Source organism: Megascapheus bottae, chromosome 19 (genome assembly GCF_031878675.1).
Source record: "Megascapheus bottae isolate mThoBot1 chromosome 19, mThoBot2.hap1, whole genome shotgun sequence".
Taxonomy (NCBI): domain Eukaryota; kingdom Metazoa; phylum Chordata; class Mammalia; order Rodentia; family Geomyidae; genus Megascapheus; species Megascapheus bottae.
In genome coordinates, this window is record NC_143527.1 from 18,230,478 (window position 1) to 18,246,755 (window position 16,278).

The window sequence follows — 16,278 nt, forward strand, 5'->3', positions numbered from 1 at the left end:
GTGCTGAAGGTTACCACTTGACCACTCAAGCCACAACTCTACTTCCAGACTTTTGGTGATTAATTGGAAACAAGGGTCCCCTGGCCTTCCCAGCCCAGGCTGGCTTTGAACCATGATCCCAGATCTCAGCCTATTGAACAGCTAGAATTACAGGCATGAGCCACCGATGCCCAGCCTAGCTTTGCACTGGTTATTTTTGAGATAGGGTCTTGCTTGCGGCCCATGTGCAACCTGGACTGCAGTTCTCCAGTTCTTCCGCTTCCCACTGTAGCTGAGATGACTGACGCATGTTACTATGTCTGGCTTCTTCTATTGGAACAGTCTTGCATGGCCTTGACCTTAGCCTCCCTTGTAACTAGAATGAAAGATGGTTTACTGCCACATCCAGCTATTGGTCAAGAGGAGGGGTCTCATAAACTTTGATGATCAATCTAGACTCAAACCACAATTGTCCCAGATCTCAGCCTTCCAAGAAACTAGGATTACAGGCATGAGCCACCAGTTCCTGAGGATTTGGTTTTTTTGGTGGGTCGCAGGGCTTGAACTCTAGGCACTGTCCCTTAGCTCTTCAGCTCAAAGCTACCTCACTACTATCCTTAAGCCATGATGCCACTTAGGATTTTCTGGTGGTTAATTGGAGATAAGAGTATCATAGACTGCCATATACAGGCTGCCTTTGAACCATGAACCCATGAGGATTTTTCTATGTCATAAAATATTCAGTGACCAAAATGACCCCTGAATCATGGCCTGGGGTAATACAGAGGTTTCCTGTGGGCCAGATCTGAAACCTCCCAGACCCAAACTGACACAGAGGAAGAAGAGGATATCAGAGAGAAAGAGACAGTCAAAGAGGGAGATGGAGGGAAGAGCAAGTCCCAAGGAGAAAGTCCCATCTAGGTGATGCACGCGCGCGCGTGCGCGCACACACACACACACACACACACGTCACACACGTCACACACGTTCAGCACCAAGGACAGCAACCTATGTGTTGGTAAGAAGGAGATATGGGCACCCCACATTTAAATCATCTCCATTATCATGGGCCTTTGAGGCAGGGTAGCAGCCCAGAGACTGCCAAGCACCAGAGCTTCACTCCTCTCATTTTAGCACTTCTCTCCGTGTTCCCATCTTTTCCTACTATGTGACTTAAAATTGAAAGCAGATGAATAATAGAGATATACAGCATTAGAGAAAACTGAAAGTGGTAAAAGTGTGCCAGACTGGTTAAAGTATGATCTATGCATGTGTAGAACACACAGTGAAGCTCCTTGGGCAATTAATATAACTTCCACAAAAGCAAAGAAGGTGCAATGTTGCCCTACCTGCAGTATGGGTTCTAGTGAGAGAGCGCGAGTGAACAGAGAACCTGAAGAAGGGTAAAATTTGGCCAAAATACCATATGTATGTCTGTGAAATGGAACACTGAAGCTTGCTGAGAGTGGTATGTGAGAGGAGGGGTGAGTCTGATTAAGGTACACTATATGCATATATGGACATGTCAATGTAAACCCTTTTTGTGCAACTAACTGATGATATATATGTCACATATATATATATATATATATATATTCAATAACACAGGTCCCAACGAGGTAGGAGACAATGAGTGACAATGACCATTCATTAAGCCAATAGTCTTGCCCATTTGTCTCTCCTAACGGAGAGCAAAATTTACATTTTATTTGCACTCTCCTGGACTGGATCTCACCACAGGCCATTCCTGACTGTTTGTCTATCCTGCCTCTGCTGACATGTGTGACACCAGTTGTCTCCAGTGTCCCCTGCCCCCCAGAATAAGGCTCCCTACAGTAAATTAAGTCTGCATTCCAGCACTATCCCACATTCTGGGGCTTTGTTAGTTTGAGCAGGAGAGATGTAGAGAACCTACCACATAGTGCCAGGATCAGGACCACAGTGGGTCAGAGAAGGAAAGGGGCTGTGAGTTCATCCTTCCAGCCCAGAGGCTGACTCAGAGTCCTTCAGAGGTGACACAGGGCTATGAGATAGTGGGAGGGGCAGAATGTGGCCCATGTCCTTAGCTCATCAGGTACTTCTACACTTTGGGTTTTTTTTTTTTTTTTTTTGCCAGTTGTGGGGCTTGAATTCTGGGCTTGTGCACTGTCCCTAAGCTGTTGTGCTCAAGCTAGCACTCTACCACTTGAGTCACAGCTCCACTTCTAGCTTTTTTTTTTTTTTTTTTTTTTTTTTGTGATGATAAGAGTCCCTCAGATTTTCCTTTCCAGGCTAACTTCAAACCACAATCCTCAGCTCTCAGCTTCCTGGATAGGTAGGATTACAGATATGAGCCACCAGTGCCTGGCTGGTTTCCTCTTTTGATACAAAAAGTACTACTTTTCTAAACTTCAAGTATGTCTAGATGATTACTGGTTTACATGTATTTGTAAGAAATAATATAGAGAGATCTCCTGGATCTTTTACCCAATTTCTCTCCAGGAAGAAACTTGTAAAAGTTATATGCATACGAAGTATCCTCGTCAAATTTACCCCGTGTACTTCTCTCTCGTTTCCCCTTCATTTCCTAAGACAATTTCAGTAAGTTTCCCTGTTCTATTTCCGAATATGCATAGAAAGAACTTCAACCATGTTCACCCTCTACACACTCTCTGCCTTCTCCCTCCCCTTCCACTGATACCCATCCCCAAATCTGTTTTATATTCTCTTTCTTTTCTCTTGTTTTGTGCTAGGATTGACCCTAGGGCCTGAACACTGTTCCAGAGCTTCTGCGTTCAAGGCTAGTATTTTACCACTTGAGCCACAGCTCTACTTTTAGTGTTTTGCTAGTTAGAGTCTCTGCTCAGGCTGTATTCAAACCATTATCTGTACATATCTGCCTCCTGAGTAACTAAGATTGTAGGTGTGAGCCCTAGCTCATTAGATTCTGCATAGGAAAGAGAATACTGGATGTCTGACTTGCTTCCTCCAACTTATCTCACTGTTCAGCATGGTCTCTACTTCTATCCATTTTCCTGCAAATGACATTTTATTTATCTTTATGGTCAAATAATATTCTGTTGTATATTTATACCACATTTCCTCTTCTCCTCTCCTCTCCTCTCCCCTCCCCTCCCCTCCCCTCCCCCCCCTCTCTCTCTTTCTTTCTTCAATTCTGGGCCTGGGCACTGTCCCTGAGCTATTCAGCTCAAGGCTACCACCCTACCCCCTGAATCACAGCACCACTACTGGTTTTCTGGTGATTAATTGGAGAAAAGAGTCTCAAGGACTTTTTAGTGCCTGGGCTGGCTTTGAACCTTGATCCTTGGATCTCAGCCTCCTGAGTAGCTACCACACCTGGCCACATTTTCTTTATCAATTCATTGACTGATGGGCACTTCGGCTGATTCTCTATTTTTGGCTATTGTGAATAGTGCTTCTCCGAACATGAGTGTGCAGGGAGGTAGCTCAGCTGGATATTGATTTGCATTCCTTTTCATGCATGCCTATGAGTAGTATAGGAGGATCATACAGTAGTTCTAGCTTTAGTTTTAAAGGAATCTCTACACTTATTTCCTCAGTGGCTCTACAAACTTACATCCCACCAACAGTACATGAGGGTCCCTGTTCTCCTACATCTTCCCGAGCATCTGTCCTTGTGTGTTTTCTTGGTGGTGGTCACTCCAGGCAGGGTGAGGTGGGGTCTCCATGTTTGGATTTGCGTTTCCTTTATGGCTAAGGTTATTGAACATTTCTCCGTGTATTTATGAGCCATTTGTATTCCTTCTTTTGAAAATTGTTCATTTGACCATTTATTAATTGGGCCATTGATTCTTTCAAAGCTAATTTTTGGATCTCTTTAATGTTCCTTTGTCTAACGAATAATTGACAAATATTTTCTTGCATTCTGTAGGGGTTTTTTTAATTCTGGTAATTGTTGGTGTATCAAATACATTATAGGAATGGACTCACACAATGTAACTTTTGAGGATTGTCTCCCCACCACCACCGGCCACAAACACACACAATATCCTGGAGATCCATCCACATTGCTGCCTTGGCTACAGAGTTATGCCTGCACACTTGTCACATCTGGGCTGCTTCTGTTTGCTTGTTTGTTTTTTTCAAGTACAAACAAACCTGCTATAAACATGCAACACAAATTTTTGTGTGAACATCCATTTTCATTTCTCTGGGATAAACACCCAGCAGTGAAACTACTGGATCATATGATACTGGCAGATTTTTTTTTTTCAAAAGCAACCTGCTTTTTGTACCACTTAACACCCCGTCAGCACTGTGCAAGGAGTCCAGTGCTCTCTAAATCATCATCAGCATTCAGCATTGTTATTATATGATATATATTGCAAATGCACCCATCCTGACAGGATTGTACAAATATGTTGTATAGTTTTACTCTTTTAACATTATGTAGTTTTAATTTACACTTCCCTAATGGCTAATGATAAAAACAGTTTTTTGGTGCACATATTTTCCATCTGTATATCTTCTTCCATGAAAAATATCACTTGGTGCATTTTGCCCATTTTACAATTAGATACTACACATTCTAGATGCTAGTCCTTTCTCTATTGTGTCTAGACACGTGTTCTGCAAACACTTGCTTCTTTTCTGTAAGTTATATCTTCATCCTCCTATGATGGTCCTTCCCAGGCGAAAGTTTAATTTTGATAAAGTTCAACTTAACATCTCAGTGTTGACATCTACTAATGCCCTTTTTTATTTGTTCTGAAGTCTTCTGGCTCTTTGTTATCACAAATGATGTTTGAATAAAACAGGACATTTTCTTTTGCTGGATGCTAGTGGCTCATAGCTGTGATCCTACCTACTTAGGAAGCTGAGATCTGAAGACTGCAATTTTATGTTAGCCAAGGTATGAAAGTCCATGAGATTTTTTTTATCTCCAATTAACTACCAAAAATCAAACAAACAAAAAATAATCCAACAACTTTAGCTGTGGTTCAAGTGGTAGAGAGCCAGCCTTGACTGAAAAAGCTGAGATACAGAGCCCAGGCCCTGAGTTTAAGCCCCAGTACCAGGTCATATACTCATGTGTGCTCATCCACCCAAAACATTTTTGTAATGTGAGAATTTACTTTAAATCTCTGCCTTATTTTATGTATGTATGTATGTGTATATGCATGTATGTATGTATGTATGTATGTATGTATGTATGTATGTATGTATGCATGTATGTATGTATGTATTAGCAGTTCTAGAGATGGAACCCAGGGCCTTGTGTTTTGTTTTCTAAGCAAGTGCTCTATCACTGAGTTGAAATTTTAACTGTCATTTGTGATACTTCTCTGGCAGGGGCAAGAGAGAGAGGGCTCAGTCTCTCTCTGCAGTCATGAGGAGAAGCTCACATACTCAGTGGTCTCCTCTGACACCACAGGAGTGCTCACATGACTGCTGGATGAAGGTGAGTTCCAGAGCCCAGGGAACCCTGCAGTAGCCTTCTGGTCCCTTAGGCAAAGGTCTCTTGATATCATCCCAGCAAGGAGGGGAGGGGAAGATCAATACTCTGTTGTTGTTATTTTTGATCGAGTGTCTCATTATGTAGCCCAACCCAACCTCAGAGTCATGTTCCTGAGCTTTGGTCTTTTGACTGCTGGGATGACAGCACTGTACTAAGGCATCTGTCACTAGCTGGCAGAGCTGGAAGTCACAGCTTTGTACTTAGGCTCTTCCAACCATACTTTTGGGGAGTGGGATTGAGGTGCTTCATTCTAGACTGGGGAGAGTAGGAGCCAGGCTTCTGCTTGTTCTTAGCTAGGCTGAGTGGTAAGGCCATACCCTTTTCTGAGGTGTCTGGCTAGGGTGGAGAATTACTGTCTGACAGTTTTCTGTATTGTTGGGCTGTTCTTTTTCTGGTCCTCTGTCTGGAGAGAGCAGACTTTTTACTGGAAATTCTTTGTGTCCTGGGCATTTCTGAGCTACTCATGTCTGAAGCATCAAGTATGAGATATACAAGGCCAAAAGATAGCTAAGTAACTATCACCTCATTTGTCAGGTCCTAAGAATTAGCTTGCTATGTTCCCTCTCTACCTTCTAGAGTCTTCTAGTACATCATGTGAAACGTCTGGGCTATATAATGGTACTAGGCAAAAGGAATATAGAAAAGACATCTGCTCCATTTTCTAAGAAGTGGAAGAACATGTCTGTATTTCTGTCATACAGCCTCAAGTCTAACTTGCCTCCTCATTTTTTTTTTTTGCCAGTCCTAGGGACTGAACTCAGGGACTGAGCACTGTCCTTGGGCTTTCTCAAGGCCTAATACTCTACCACTTGAGCCGCAGCACCACTTCCGGCTTTCTATATATGTGGTACCAAGGAATCGAACTCAGGTCTTCATGCATACTAGGCAAGCACTCTACCATTAGGCCAAACTCCCGGCCCCTTGCCTCTTCATTTTATAGGAGACAAACTGAGGCTGGTGTGTCCTGCCCATGGTCAAGATGTAAGTCAGAGGCAGAGCCCAGGCCAGCATCTTGTCTCTACCTCCTGTCAGCATGGCACACTTACACCTGTGTATCTGACTCTCCTATCATGCCAGCCCTGCAGCTCCCTGTACTTAAATGTCACCTCTGCCCTAGAAGATCTCTCCCTCAGAGACTCCAGGTCCTGAGGGGGAGAGTGGGCCACCTGACTCATGATATATACAGTAGACATACAGTCCGTGGTGGAATGAAGACAGTCATTGGTATCACTCAATGAGTGTAGCATCTGTTCCTCTATCTGGTCTATGAAAGACAATCATTGGCAGTGGGACATGATACAGGACACTAAGCGTTCACACACCATGAGACAAAAGGAGGGGAACACAAAGGTATAATGCCTATATGCCTCTGACCATATAAAGTAATATTTATCAAATGAACTCCAGGAAATGGAAACAAGAGGCTCTTTTCTTTGTGGTTTCTTTTGTTTTATTTTTGTCTTGTTTGTTCATTTATCTGTCTTTGAGAGGATAAGGGGGGCACAGAAATGGAGGGGTGGACCTCACTAGACACTGTCTTGAAAATGAACTGTACAACTTGTAGGTGGGGATGGGAAGGAAAAACTGGGCAAGAACAAGGGAAGGAGTGAAATGTACTCTCTACTTGACTTATGCAACTGCAATACCTTTATACATCACCTTTATAAAAAAATAAAGACAATCACTGGTATAATTTAGTGAGTTTTATTTATTCCCTTAAATACACTGGGGCTAGAGATACAAGGCTAGAACACAGAAAGGCAGACACTGAAAGGCAAAAAAGAAAGAAAGAAAAAAGAAGGAAGAGAGAGGAAGGAAGGAAGGAAGGAAGGAAGAGAAAGAAAGTGGGGGAAGGAAGGGAGAAAAGAAGGAAGAGAGAAAGAAATGGAGAAAGAGAGAGAGAAAGAAAGGGAAAAAGAGAGAAGAAAGGAAAGGACAAAGAAAGAGAGAAGAAAGGAAGGGAGGGAGGAAGGAAGGAAGAAAAAGAAAGTGGGGGAAGGAAGGGAGAAAAGAAGGAAGAGAGTAAGAAATGGAGAAAGAGAGAGAGAAAGAAAGGGAAAAAGAGAGAAGAAAGGAAAGGACAAAGAAAGAGAAGAAAGGAAGGGAGGGAGGAAGGAAGGAAGAGAAAGAAAGTGGGGGAAGGAAGGGAAAAAAGAAGGAAGAGAGAAAGAAATGGAGAAAGAGAGAGAGAAAGAAAGGGAAAAAGAGAGAAGAAAGGAAAGGACAAAGAAAGAGAGAAGAAAGGAAGGGAGGGAGGAAGGAAGGTCCCCCATGAAGCTGGCTAATTATGCTTTGAGCTAGCTTTGGAAGCAGTGAGTCTGGCAGCTTAGCTACATAAAGGGGTTGCTAGTGTTGCTTTGGTGGAAACTGGACCGGGTAACCTCAGAGCTTTTATGATGTCTGTTTTTCCTTCTTATGAAGGAGAGTGGGAGAAAGGTCAACCCCAGCTTCTGGTGAGCTCCCCTTAGAGAGGGTCACATGAGTTCATTCATGTGTCATTCTAACCAGTCACTCTAGAATTCTGGTTCTTCCTACTCTAGGAACCATGCAGTACCGTGTTCTCAGCATCCTTATGGCTGACTGAGGCCATCCATAAATGTTCTGGGCAACAAAGACATGCAGGAGGGCTGTGTGTTTCACCAGGGAGTGGAAACCCTAATGCAAGATCTGCAAATGCTTTTTTCTTTGCCAAAGTGACTAGTGAAAAATGGCATCGGCTCTATCAAGCTGGGTCTCAGTTTACTGTTCAAAGTTACTAAGATTAGGGATTACTTGTTACTGCAGCATTAGCTTGGTCATCCTGACTGATATGGGGTATTGACTTAATCGGTATAAAACATATGAAAAAACAGAAGATACACTAAGCACAGGATTGGATAGCAGCTCCTACATCTCAGCACAGCACACAGACACTAGCATTCACCATGTTGACCCAATATAGACCATCTCCTCTAGCTCATCTACTGCTCATAATTGTCACCCTAAGATCTCAACAGTCAAAATTTCACTACAACTTTCGCATCACCTTCTCTCTATACTTCTATTTAATGAAATGCCTTATCTATTCCCAAAGGCCTGGACCAATTCTCATGTCCAGTGGACAGAGACCAATGAAACTACTGTTTGGAATTGGAGGACCTCATGTGTATGTCTTATCCTGTTCTGTGTTAACAAAGCTCTACTCTATAAACAGGTGATGATCCAGAAGTTTCAAGCTTATATGTCTTCTGAGTTCAATTGTTGGGCCCATAGTTCAATTAATATTGACTGAGTAGAGTTCAATGCTATGAACATACATATGATATGCTTACTTAAAAATTGTCTTACAAGCCATATGCTGGTAGCTCACACCTATAGATCTAGCTACTCAGAAGGCTGACAATTGTGGTTCAAACCAGCCCGGGCAGGAAAATACCAGCAAAAAAAAATATCCAGAAGTGGAGATGTGACTCAAGTGGCCAAGTGTCAGCCTTGAGCGAAAACGCTCAAAGACAGTGCGCAGGTCCCAAGTTCAAGCCCAGAACTGGCATATACACACACAAAAAATGCTTTACTAAAGTATCAAGTCTACTAATGATTTTAAAAAAATAGGAACATTCAAGCTAAATTCTACAACTGCTAGAAGGCAGCAAGATAACTGGCAAAGGGCTGCTGCTACCCTTTGCTGTGGTCAGGGGTCATCTGCCCTGACGGTCTCCTCTGCCTCTCTTCCTTGCCACCTCAACCTCAGTCACTGCTGGTACAGACAGCCTGATCATCTGCAGGTTGGCACAGGTCTGGAGGTGGAGGAGCAGTGGAAGAGTCAGGAGAAGCCAGACCTGTCCCAGCATCTCATGTTATAGAAGAGGTATATGGCATCACAGTCACTCCTGGGTCAGTATTTGGTTCTCTTGGCCATTTGGACCAAGTTCCAAGGTTCCTTCACTCTCTCGATGGAGCATGCCATACCAGTCCTTCCAGAGAAGGCAGGTCACAGGTTACCATCCAGGATGCAGCATCGCTTCTCATACTCCTCATCTTTCCCAGGGTTTCCTGTGAACCCATCTGATAAGGAGGCATGCCCATCAGGTTCCTAATTAGATTTGCTGCCATTGCTCAACAGCCCACCTGATAGGCAAATGAGACCTTCAGTTAGGAAGTCCTTCTCAAGGTCTAATCAGAGGTTATGGTGTTGTTGTATATTTATCTCCTTTCCTTGCAGATAGAGAAGAGTTGTGGGAGGTGGGCACAGGGCCCAGGTCCAAACCTCTGCCTCTCATCAGGAGGTATGGCTCTACCCACCTCCCTGTGCAGTCCACCCAGCTTCTAACCTCTGGTCCGCACTGTGACACATGTACCTCCTGCCTGTGCTGGGCGCATCCATTTATACTTGGGTCTTGTCCTGGAAAGCAGGGCCATAGTGTCAGGCTCTCCTAGGACTTTGCACCAGGTCCCTGTCAACACTGCCACTGGGTGGGTCTCCAAGAACTCCCACCTGTAAATGCCCTGAACTCCTCTGCCTTGATTCTAAGCATCTTCCCATAGCACAAGTGTGTTCCAACTAGACGTAAGCAGATTATAGGCCTTCCCCAAACTCCAAACACAACCACCACAGGCACTGCTTGAGACGAGGGGTGCCACAAGGCAGTGAAAGTGGTATGTACAAGGCCCCCCTATCTCTGCACATTTCAGGAAAGCAACCTTTATCTTCTGCCCAGAGCTCTACCCTCTGGTTCAACTCTACCTGCCAAAAAAGAACCACCGCCTGGTCAGCTCAGAGGGGAGATAATGAAGAAATAGCCAGGTCACCAAAGGGCACCCACTGTGCAGCCACATGGCTGGCAACAGAACCCAATTCAAGAATCTTATCAAGACCTCCAGTCTCAGCAACAATGAAACACACACCCAAATCTAGTAATTCGAGAAAGCCACTGGGGCAGCTTCCCACCCTCACCACGGAGCTGCAAAGCCACCAAGCCACTTCCCTCGGGACAGCCTAGAGAAGGGCTCATCCAATTAGTACAAGAGACTGAAATAGTGGGCAGGGTCATGTGTTCCTGCAGCAGTTGTGGGACCAGGGCTCTGGAGTCTGAGCTGGGGTAAGTGATTTTCTCAGCTCTTAACCCATAGCCTCTGATAGGTATAGATGAGAGTATCAATGGGCCATCAGGACCACTAGAAGAGGGGGGCCCAGGGGGCCCTACACAGGTCTGGAAGAGCAGTTGCCTCTTTTCCAATGCATCTGAGGTCCTTCAGAACCTCACAGGTCATAGCAGGCTCCAGTCTACATTCCTGGGTCGGCTGGTGCACTGGGAAAATTAACAGCCCTCTAATCTCCTCCTACAAGCTGCCCCCATCTTTCCCTCTGCAGACCTGGAGGGAAGTGCCTACCCCCTCTCCCTGCCCCCTCCAGTATCCCAGTAGCTTCAAAATCCAGAGTCTCCATGTCTATGGGAGGGAGTCCATCAATGTTGGTGCATGAAGCTCCAATTCAGTCACTTGGCTTCTTGGCTAAAATATTCTATATTGAGGATATGTTACAGACCATCTCTCCATTCTTAGTGTATACCTGGATTATACATAGTTTGCTGTTACATCTATTACTACTAGACAGATGGAAGAACAGGTGTGTTTGAGGTAGGATTCTTCACTGTGGCCAGGGGATTGAGGGCTTCTTAGAGATGTACATACCACCCTGCCATCTTTTCCATCTCCCTGATTGTTTCCCATCCTCACCTCTCAGAGGCCACAGAGGGCCGGCCTAGGAACCCAGAGAAGGAAGACTCCTGATGATATCTCCCCACACCCATGAAGCATGGAGCTGGTCCCTACCTGCTGTGGAGGAGCTCTCCCTCGAGAGAAGGAGCAGCTGCCGTCAAGCTGCTTGCTGCAGTCCGCTGTCCACTGCAGAGAAGAAAGGAAGTGTCAGTGATGGAGGGACATACAGGTATATCCTTACTCTGCCCAATGCCCAGATGCCCCTGGCACCCCTGCAGTAGGGCCAGAAGAAAATTCTGACAAGGTATTTTCAGTGGTGAATCAACTCGTACTAGCAGTCTGAGTAGCCTCTTCAAATGCTAGGGCAAGGTGACCCCTGAGTGCATGGCCAGGGAAAGAAAAATTCATTTCCCTGCACCTAAGTGCATTTAAGTAAACAACACCCAGTTACATTGCAAAGCCAAGCAGTCCAGGTCTTCAGAGGTGTGGACGACCAAGCACCAGCTGTGATCACTTGACCTGGTTCCATCCAGCCACATGGGTTCTCCACCATGTCAAGGAGTGTGGCTGGAGCTGGAAGGGGTGTAAATGTATGGCTCTGCTTGTATGTTCAGCTCTAGGTGACAGATATGGCCTCAGGACCAGCTCCAACCTGGCTGCCAGCTGTCCAACAACCTGTAAAAGCTAGTGTATTCTCAAGTACTGTGTGATGAATACTCATACCAGAGGCCCTAAAGTCTGCTGTATGGAATATGCTAGGTCTCATTCTCTACCCATTGACCTAGACTGGCAGACCGCTGCCTGAGGACCAGTACTTTTGAGGAAAGTACAAACTTTCTAAGTTAGAGAGCTACTGATACCTATGCAATCTTTCAGGCTTCATCCTATCATCTATGACATGGGGGAACCATGCTGGGCAGGTGTCTGAAGGGGAGATGAAGGCTCTACAGTTGTGTGGTGACACAGACACTTGTGTGAGACACAGACACAGACACACAGACACAGTCACAGTCACAGACACAGTCACAGTCACAGACACACAGACACAGACACACACACACACACACACACACACACACACACACACACACACACACAGTGGGATTTGGCTCTGTTGATATCTCAAGTCAAAACTGTTTGAGTATGCCAGGTACTGTGGTTTATGCCTTAGCTCATGCCTGTAATCCTAGCTACTCCGGAGGCTGAGATCTGAGGATCTTGGTTCAAAGCCAGCCTGGGCAGGAAAGACCATGAGACTCTGATCTCCAATTAATAACCAGAAAACCGAAAGTGGCGCTGTGGCTCAAGGGGTATGGTGGTATACTTGAGCTGAAGAGCTCAGGGACAATGCCCAGGCCTGGAGTTCAAGTCCTACCACCACAAAAACAAAAACAAACAAAAAGCAATTTGAGTGTGATGGCTCTAGGGCAATACCATGCTGATTTTCTAAAATCTTGGTCCAGGACACCCTCCTGACTGTGGGTCACGGGCACAACCTCTGGGTGGAAAGGCCCTGGCTGGATTCCAGTGCTCTAGTTTACACTTTTCTAAAATATACTGGTCCTCAGGTCCCAGTTTCTCAGTTGCTCTAACAAAATAAAATGAGATCCACAAACAGGAGCCACAGGCTTGACTTTACATTTTCTAGTGGCCAGCATGGGGTGTGTGTGTGTGTGTGTGTGTGTGTGTCTGTCTGTCTGTCTGTTGGTCCTGGAGTTTAAGCTCAAGGGGCTTGGATGTGGTCTCTGAGCTATTTTTTTGTTGTTTTGCAAATTTGGTGGGAAATGTTCTTTTTTTTTTGCCAGTCCTGGAATTTGAACTCAGAGCCTAGGCACTGTCCTTGGGCTTTCTCAAGGCTAGAGCTCTACCACTTGAGCCACAGCACCAGTTCTGGCTTTTTTGCTATGTATATGGTACCGAGGTATCGAACCCAGGTCTTCATGCATGCTAGGCAAGCACTCTACCACTAGGCCAAACTCCCAGCTCTCTCTGAGTTATTTTTGCTCAAGGAGAGCCCTCTACTATTAAAGCTACAGCTCCATTTCTGGCTTTTTTGGTGGTTAGTTAGAAATAAGAGTCTCATAGACTTTCCTGCCTGAGCTGGCTTAGAACCGTGACCTTCGGGTCTCCTGAATAGCTAGTGTTACAGGCATGAGCCACCTGAGCCTGGTATAAGTAGCCATATTTTTAATAGAGGTAAATAATGTTAAATAATATACCATACTTAATCCAATATATCTAAAATATTACTTCAATAATGTTGATAAAAGTGAAATTTTTTTGTTGGTTGTGGGGCTTGAACTCAGGACCCATGCACTGTCCCTGAGCCTCTTTGTGCCATCATTCTACCACTTGAGCCAAACCACTTCTGTTATTTGAGTGGTTAACTGGAGATAAAGAGTTTCAAACTGGTCTCTTGAGCAACTAGGCTTACAGGGTGAGTCACAAGTTCCCAGAAAAACTGAAAGTTTTTATAGTTTCATTTCCATACCACTCAGCACACACCTGAGATCAAATGAGCCCCATTTTAAGTACTTGAGACTCACATATGGCCAGTGTCTACTGTATTGGTCTGCATAGTTCTAGGGAGCTGGCAAAGATGGTAGATCCACTCCATGTTCACTCTGCTCCATGTTGTAGAAGGGCTGGCCTTCCCAGGCTCCTGGACCAGCTAGCTTCGGGCTGGACTTGGCCATGAGATCAGAAGAAGGGAGGAGCCAGTGTACTTTCTTTTTACCCCCTTCCTTTTTTCCCTCTCTCATTCTCCCTTCTCTTTTCCCATTTTCTCCTCCTCCTCCTCTTCCTCCTCCTCCTCCATCTCCTCCACCTCCTCCTCCTCCTTCTCTTTCTTTTCCTTCTCTTCCCTTCTTTTCCCTTCTCCTTTTCTCCATATCCTTCTCTCTGTCTCCCACTCTCTGCATTACCAGTAACAACCTGGCCTCCTTCATGGCTCTAGCCCTCAGTTACACTGGCATCACATTAAGATATGATAATGGCTAACCGTAGGTACTAATTTGTTTTAGTTTAGCCTCTTAGCTCTTTCATCATCTGGGTAACTAATTCCCTGGATTAAATTCCTTCTTGTGGAGAATTGAAATCTCAAACTATCTCTCCCAAAACATTTATTAATTGAAAAGTAAGAAACCCATCAGTCAACACTTTAACTAAACGAGAGAGGTTAACAATAAGAGTCATAAAACATATCTACATTGTAGGCTGAGCACGTGTGTCATTTTTGAGATATTTGCTGAAAATGTTCAATCTTAATGTAATCATGAGAAACGCCAGACAACCCAAATCAGTGGACATTTTTCAAAATCAGTGAGTAGTGTTCAGGCCAAGAAAGCATCACAGATGTAGAGGAGACTAAGGAGATGTAACAAATACAAATTTAGACCTTGGAACAGAGAAAGGGAAATTAATAGTAATGGGTAAATTCTGAATAAAAGTACCACTGCTAAACCAGGTGCTTATACCTGGCTCATGCCTGTAATCCTAGCTATTCAGGAGGTTGAGATCTGAGGATCAAGGTTCAAAGCCAGCCCGGGTACAAAAGGACCTGAGATTCTTATCACCAATTAACCTCTAGAAAATGGGAAATGGGGGCCAGGAGTTTGGCCTAGTGGTTAAAGTGCTTGCCTAGCATGCACGAAGACCCAGGTTCGATTCCTTGGTACCACATACATACAAAAAAGCCAGAAGTGGTGCTGAGGCTCAAGTGGTAGAGCTCTAGCCTTGAGAAAGTCCAAGGACAGTGCTCAGGCCCTGAGCTCAAGCCCAGGACTGGCAAAAAAAAAACAAAAAACAAAAAACAAAAAAAAAACGGGAAATGGGGCTTAGCTCAAGGGTAGGATGGTAGCCTTAAGCTGAAGAACTCAGGGACAGTGCCCAGGCTGAGTTCAAGCCCCATGACCCACAAATAAGTAAATAAATAGATAGATAGATAAATAGATAAATAAACGTGCCGCTGCTAGTTTCCTTGTTCTGATCACTGTACCAAGGTTATGTAAGATATTCATATTAAGGGAAGTTGTGTGACAGGGAACATTCAGAATGATTTCTGTACCTTGGTAATATGTCTAAAATAATTATGAAATTAAAAGTAATGTGCATACATATATGAATATATGTACCTTTACACTATGTGTTTTGTACTTTACACTAAATGTAATTACAATGCGTAGGCATGCGTATATGTATACAGTGTATAAACTACTGTATAAAGCAAACCCTCTGCCTCATGTTGGCCTGGTTTCTGCTAGCCAATGTATGAGGCAACTACTGCTGCTGCTCCTCCCATTCCCAGTATCCAGAGACTTCAATCACAGCTGGTGTGGCATCCCATACAGCTGTGAGTCAGCGTGGCTCCTGACAGGGTGGGACATGCCACAAGAGACAAGTCTGCATAGAGAGGACAATGCATCCTACACATTTGTAGACAACCTTGCTCTGCCTGGGGAAGTATCCCACAGCGCCAAGCTCCAGGGAGAGAGCTCTGCTTTATACCTGTCCACCAAAAGTCCTAGCCCCCTTCTGTGTAACCCTCCCCAAGAAAGGAGAGGTCCCCCAGCAGCCATGCGGGGAGAGCAGAGGAGGTGAGGTGGGAAGAGGAAGGTCATGGTCTCCACCAGAGTGTGAGGGGAGGGATATGGGTAAGTCATGGTTCCCTGATAGGAACCGTCCAGATAAACAGGAAGAAGGGATGCTAGGCAGTTTGACAGACAGCAGTTGTCAGGCCCAGGAAGTCAAAGGGTCGTCTTCACGGACAGGGCCTGGAGCTTCTTCCAAGGAGTAGTTAGAAAGGTAGAATTCACCCATGTATTGTTTCTTAGTAGCAGTGGGAGAGACAGAGGGATGGGAACAGAGAGGGATAGGGAGCATGGACCAGACAAGTGGCAGCAAATGGGATAATCTGTGGAGTACAATGATGGAGCCCACAGGACCACAGAGGGACCCACTGAGGATGGGCACAGGCACAGCTCCCAGTTGAAGCAGAGACTAACTGGGCAGCGTTCTTGACATCCAGGGAGGCACCAAGGAAGAATGATCACTTTTGTCCTCCCCAAGCTCTACCCTCTGGACTTGAGGGGCCCCTATCACCCAGCAGTCCCATGCCATCCTCC

General features: G+C 44.9%; 1 protein-coding gene across 3 annotated transcripts in view; it reads right to left on the reverse strand.

The window, feature by feature from the left end:
• Window positions 1-16,278, reverse strand: part of Ctif (cap binding complex dependent translation initiation factor) — a 215,305-nt gene that overhangs the window by 156,274 nt on the left and 42,753 nt on the right. For all 3 annotated transcript variants that reach the window (XM_090353132.1, XM_090353131.1, XM_090353130.1), the window contains exon 3: window positions 11,270-11,341. In XM_090353132.1, the coding sequence (XP_090209258.1) occupies window positions 11,270-11,341 (72 nt within the window). The remainder of the gene's footprint in view (window positions 1-11,269; window positions 11,342-16,278) is intronic.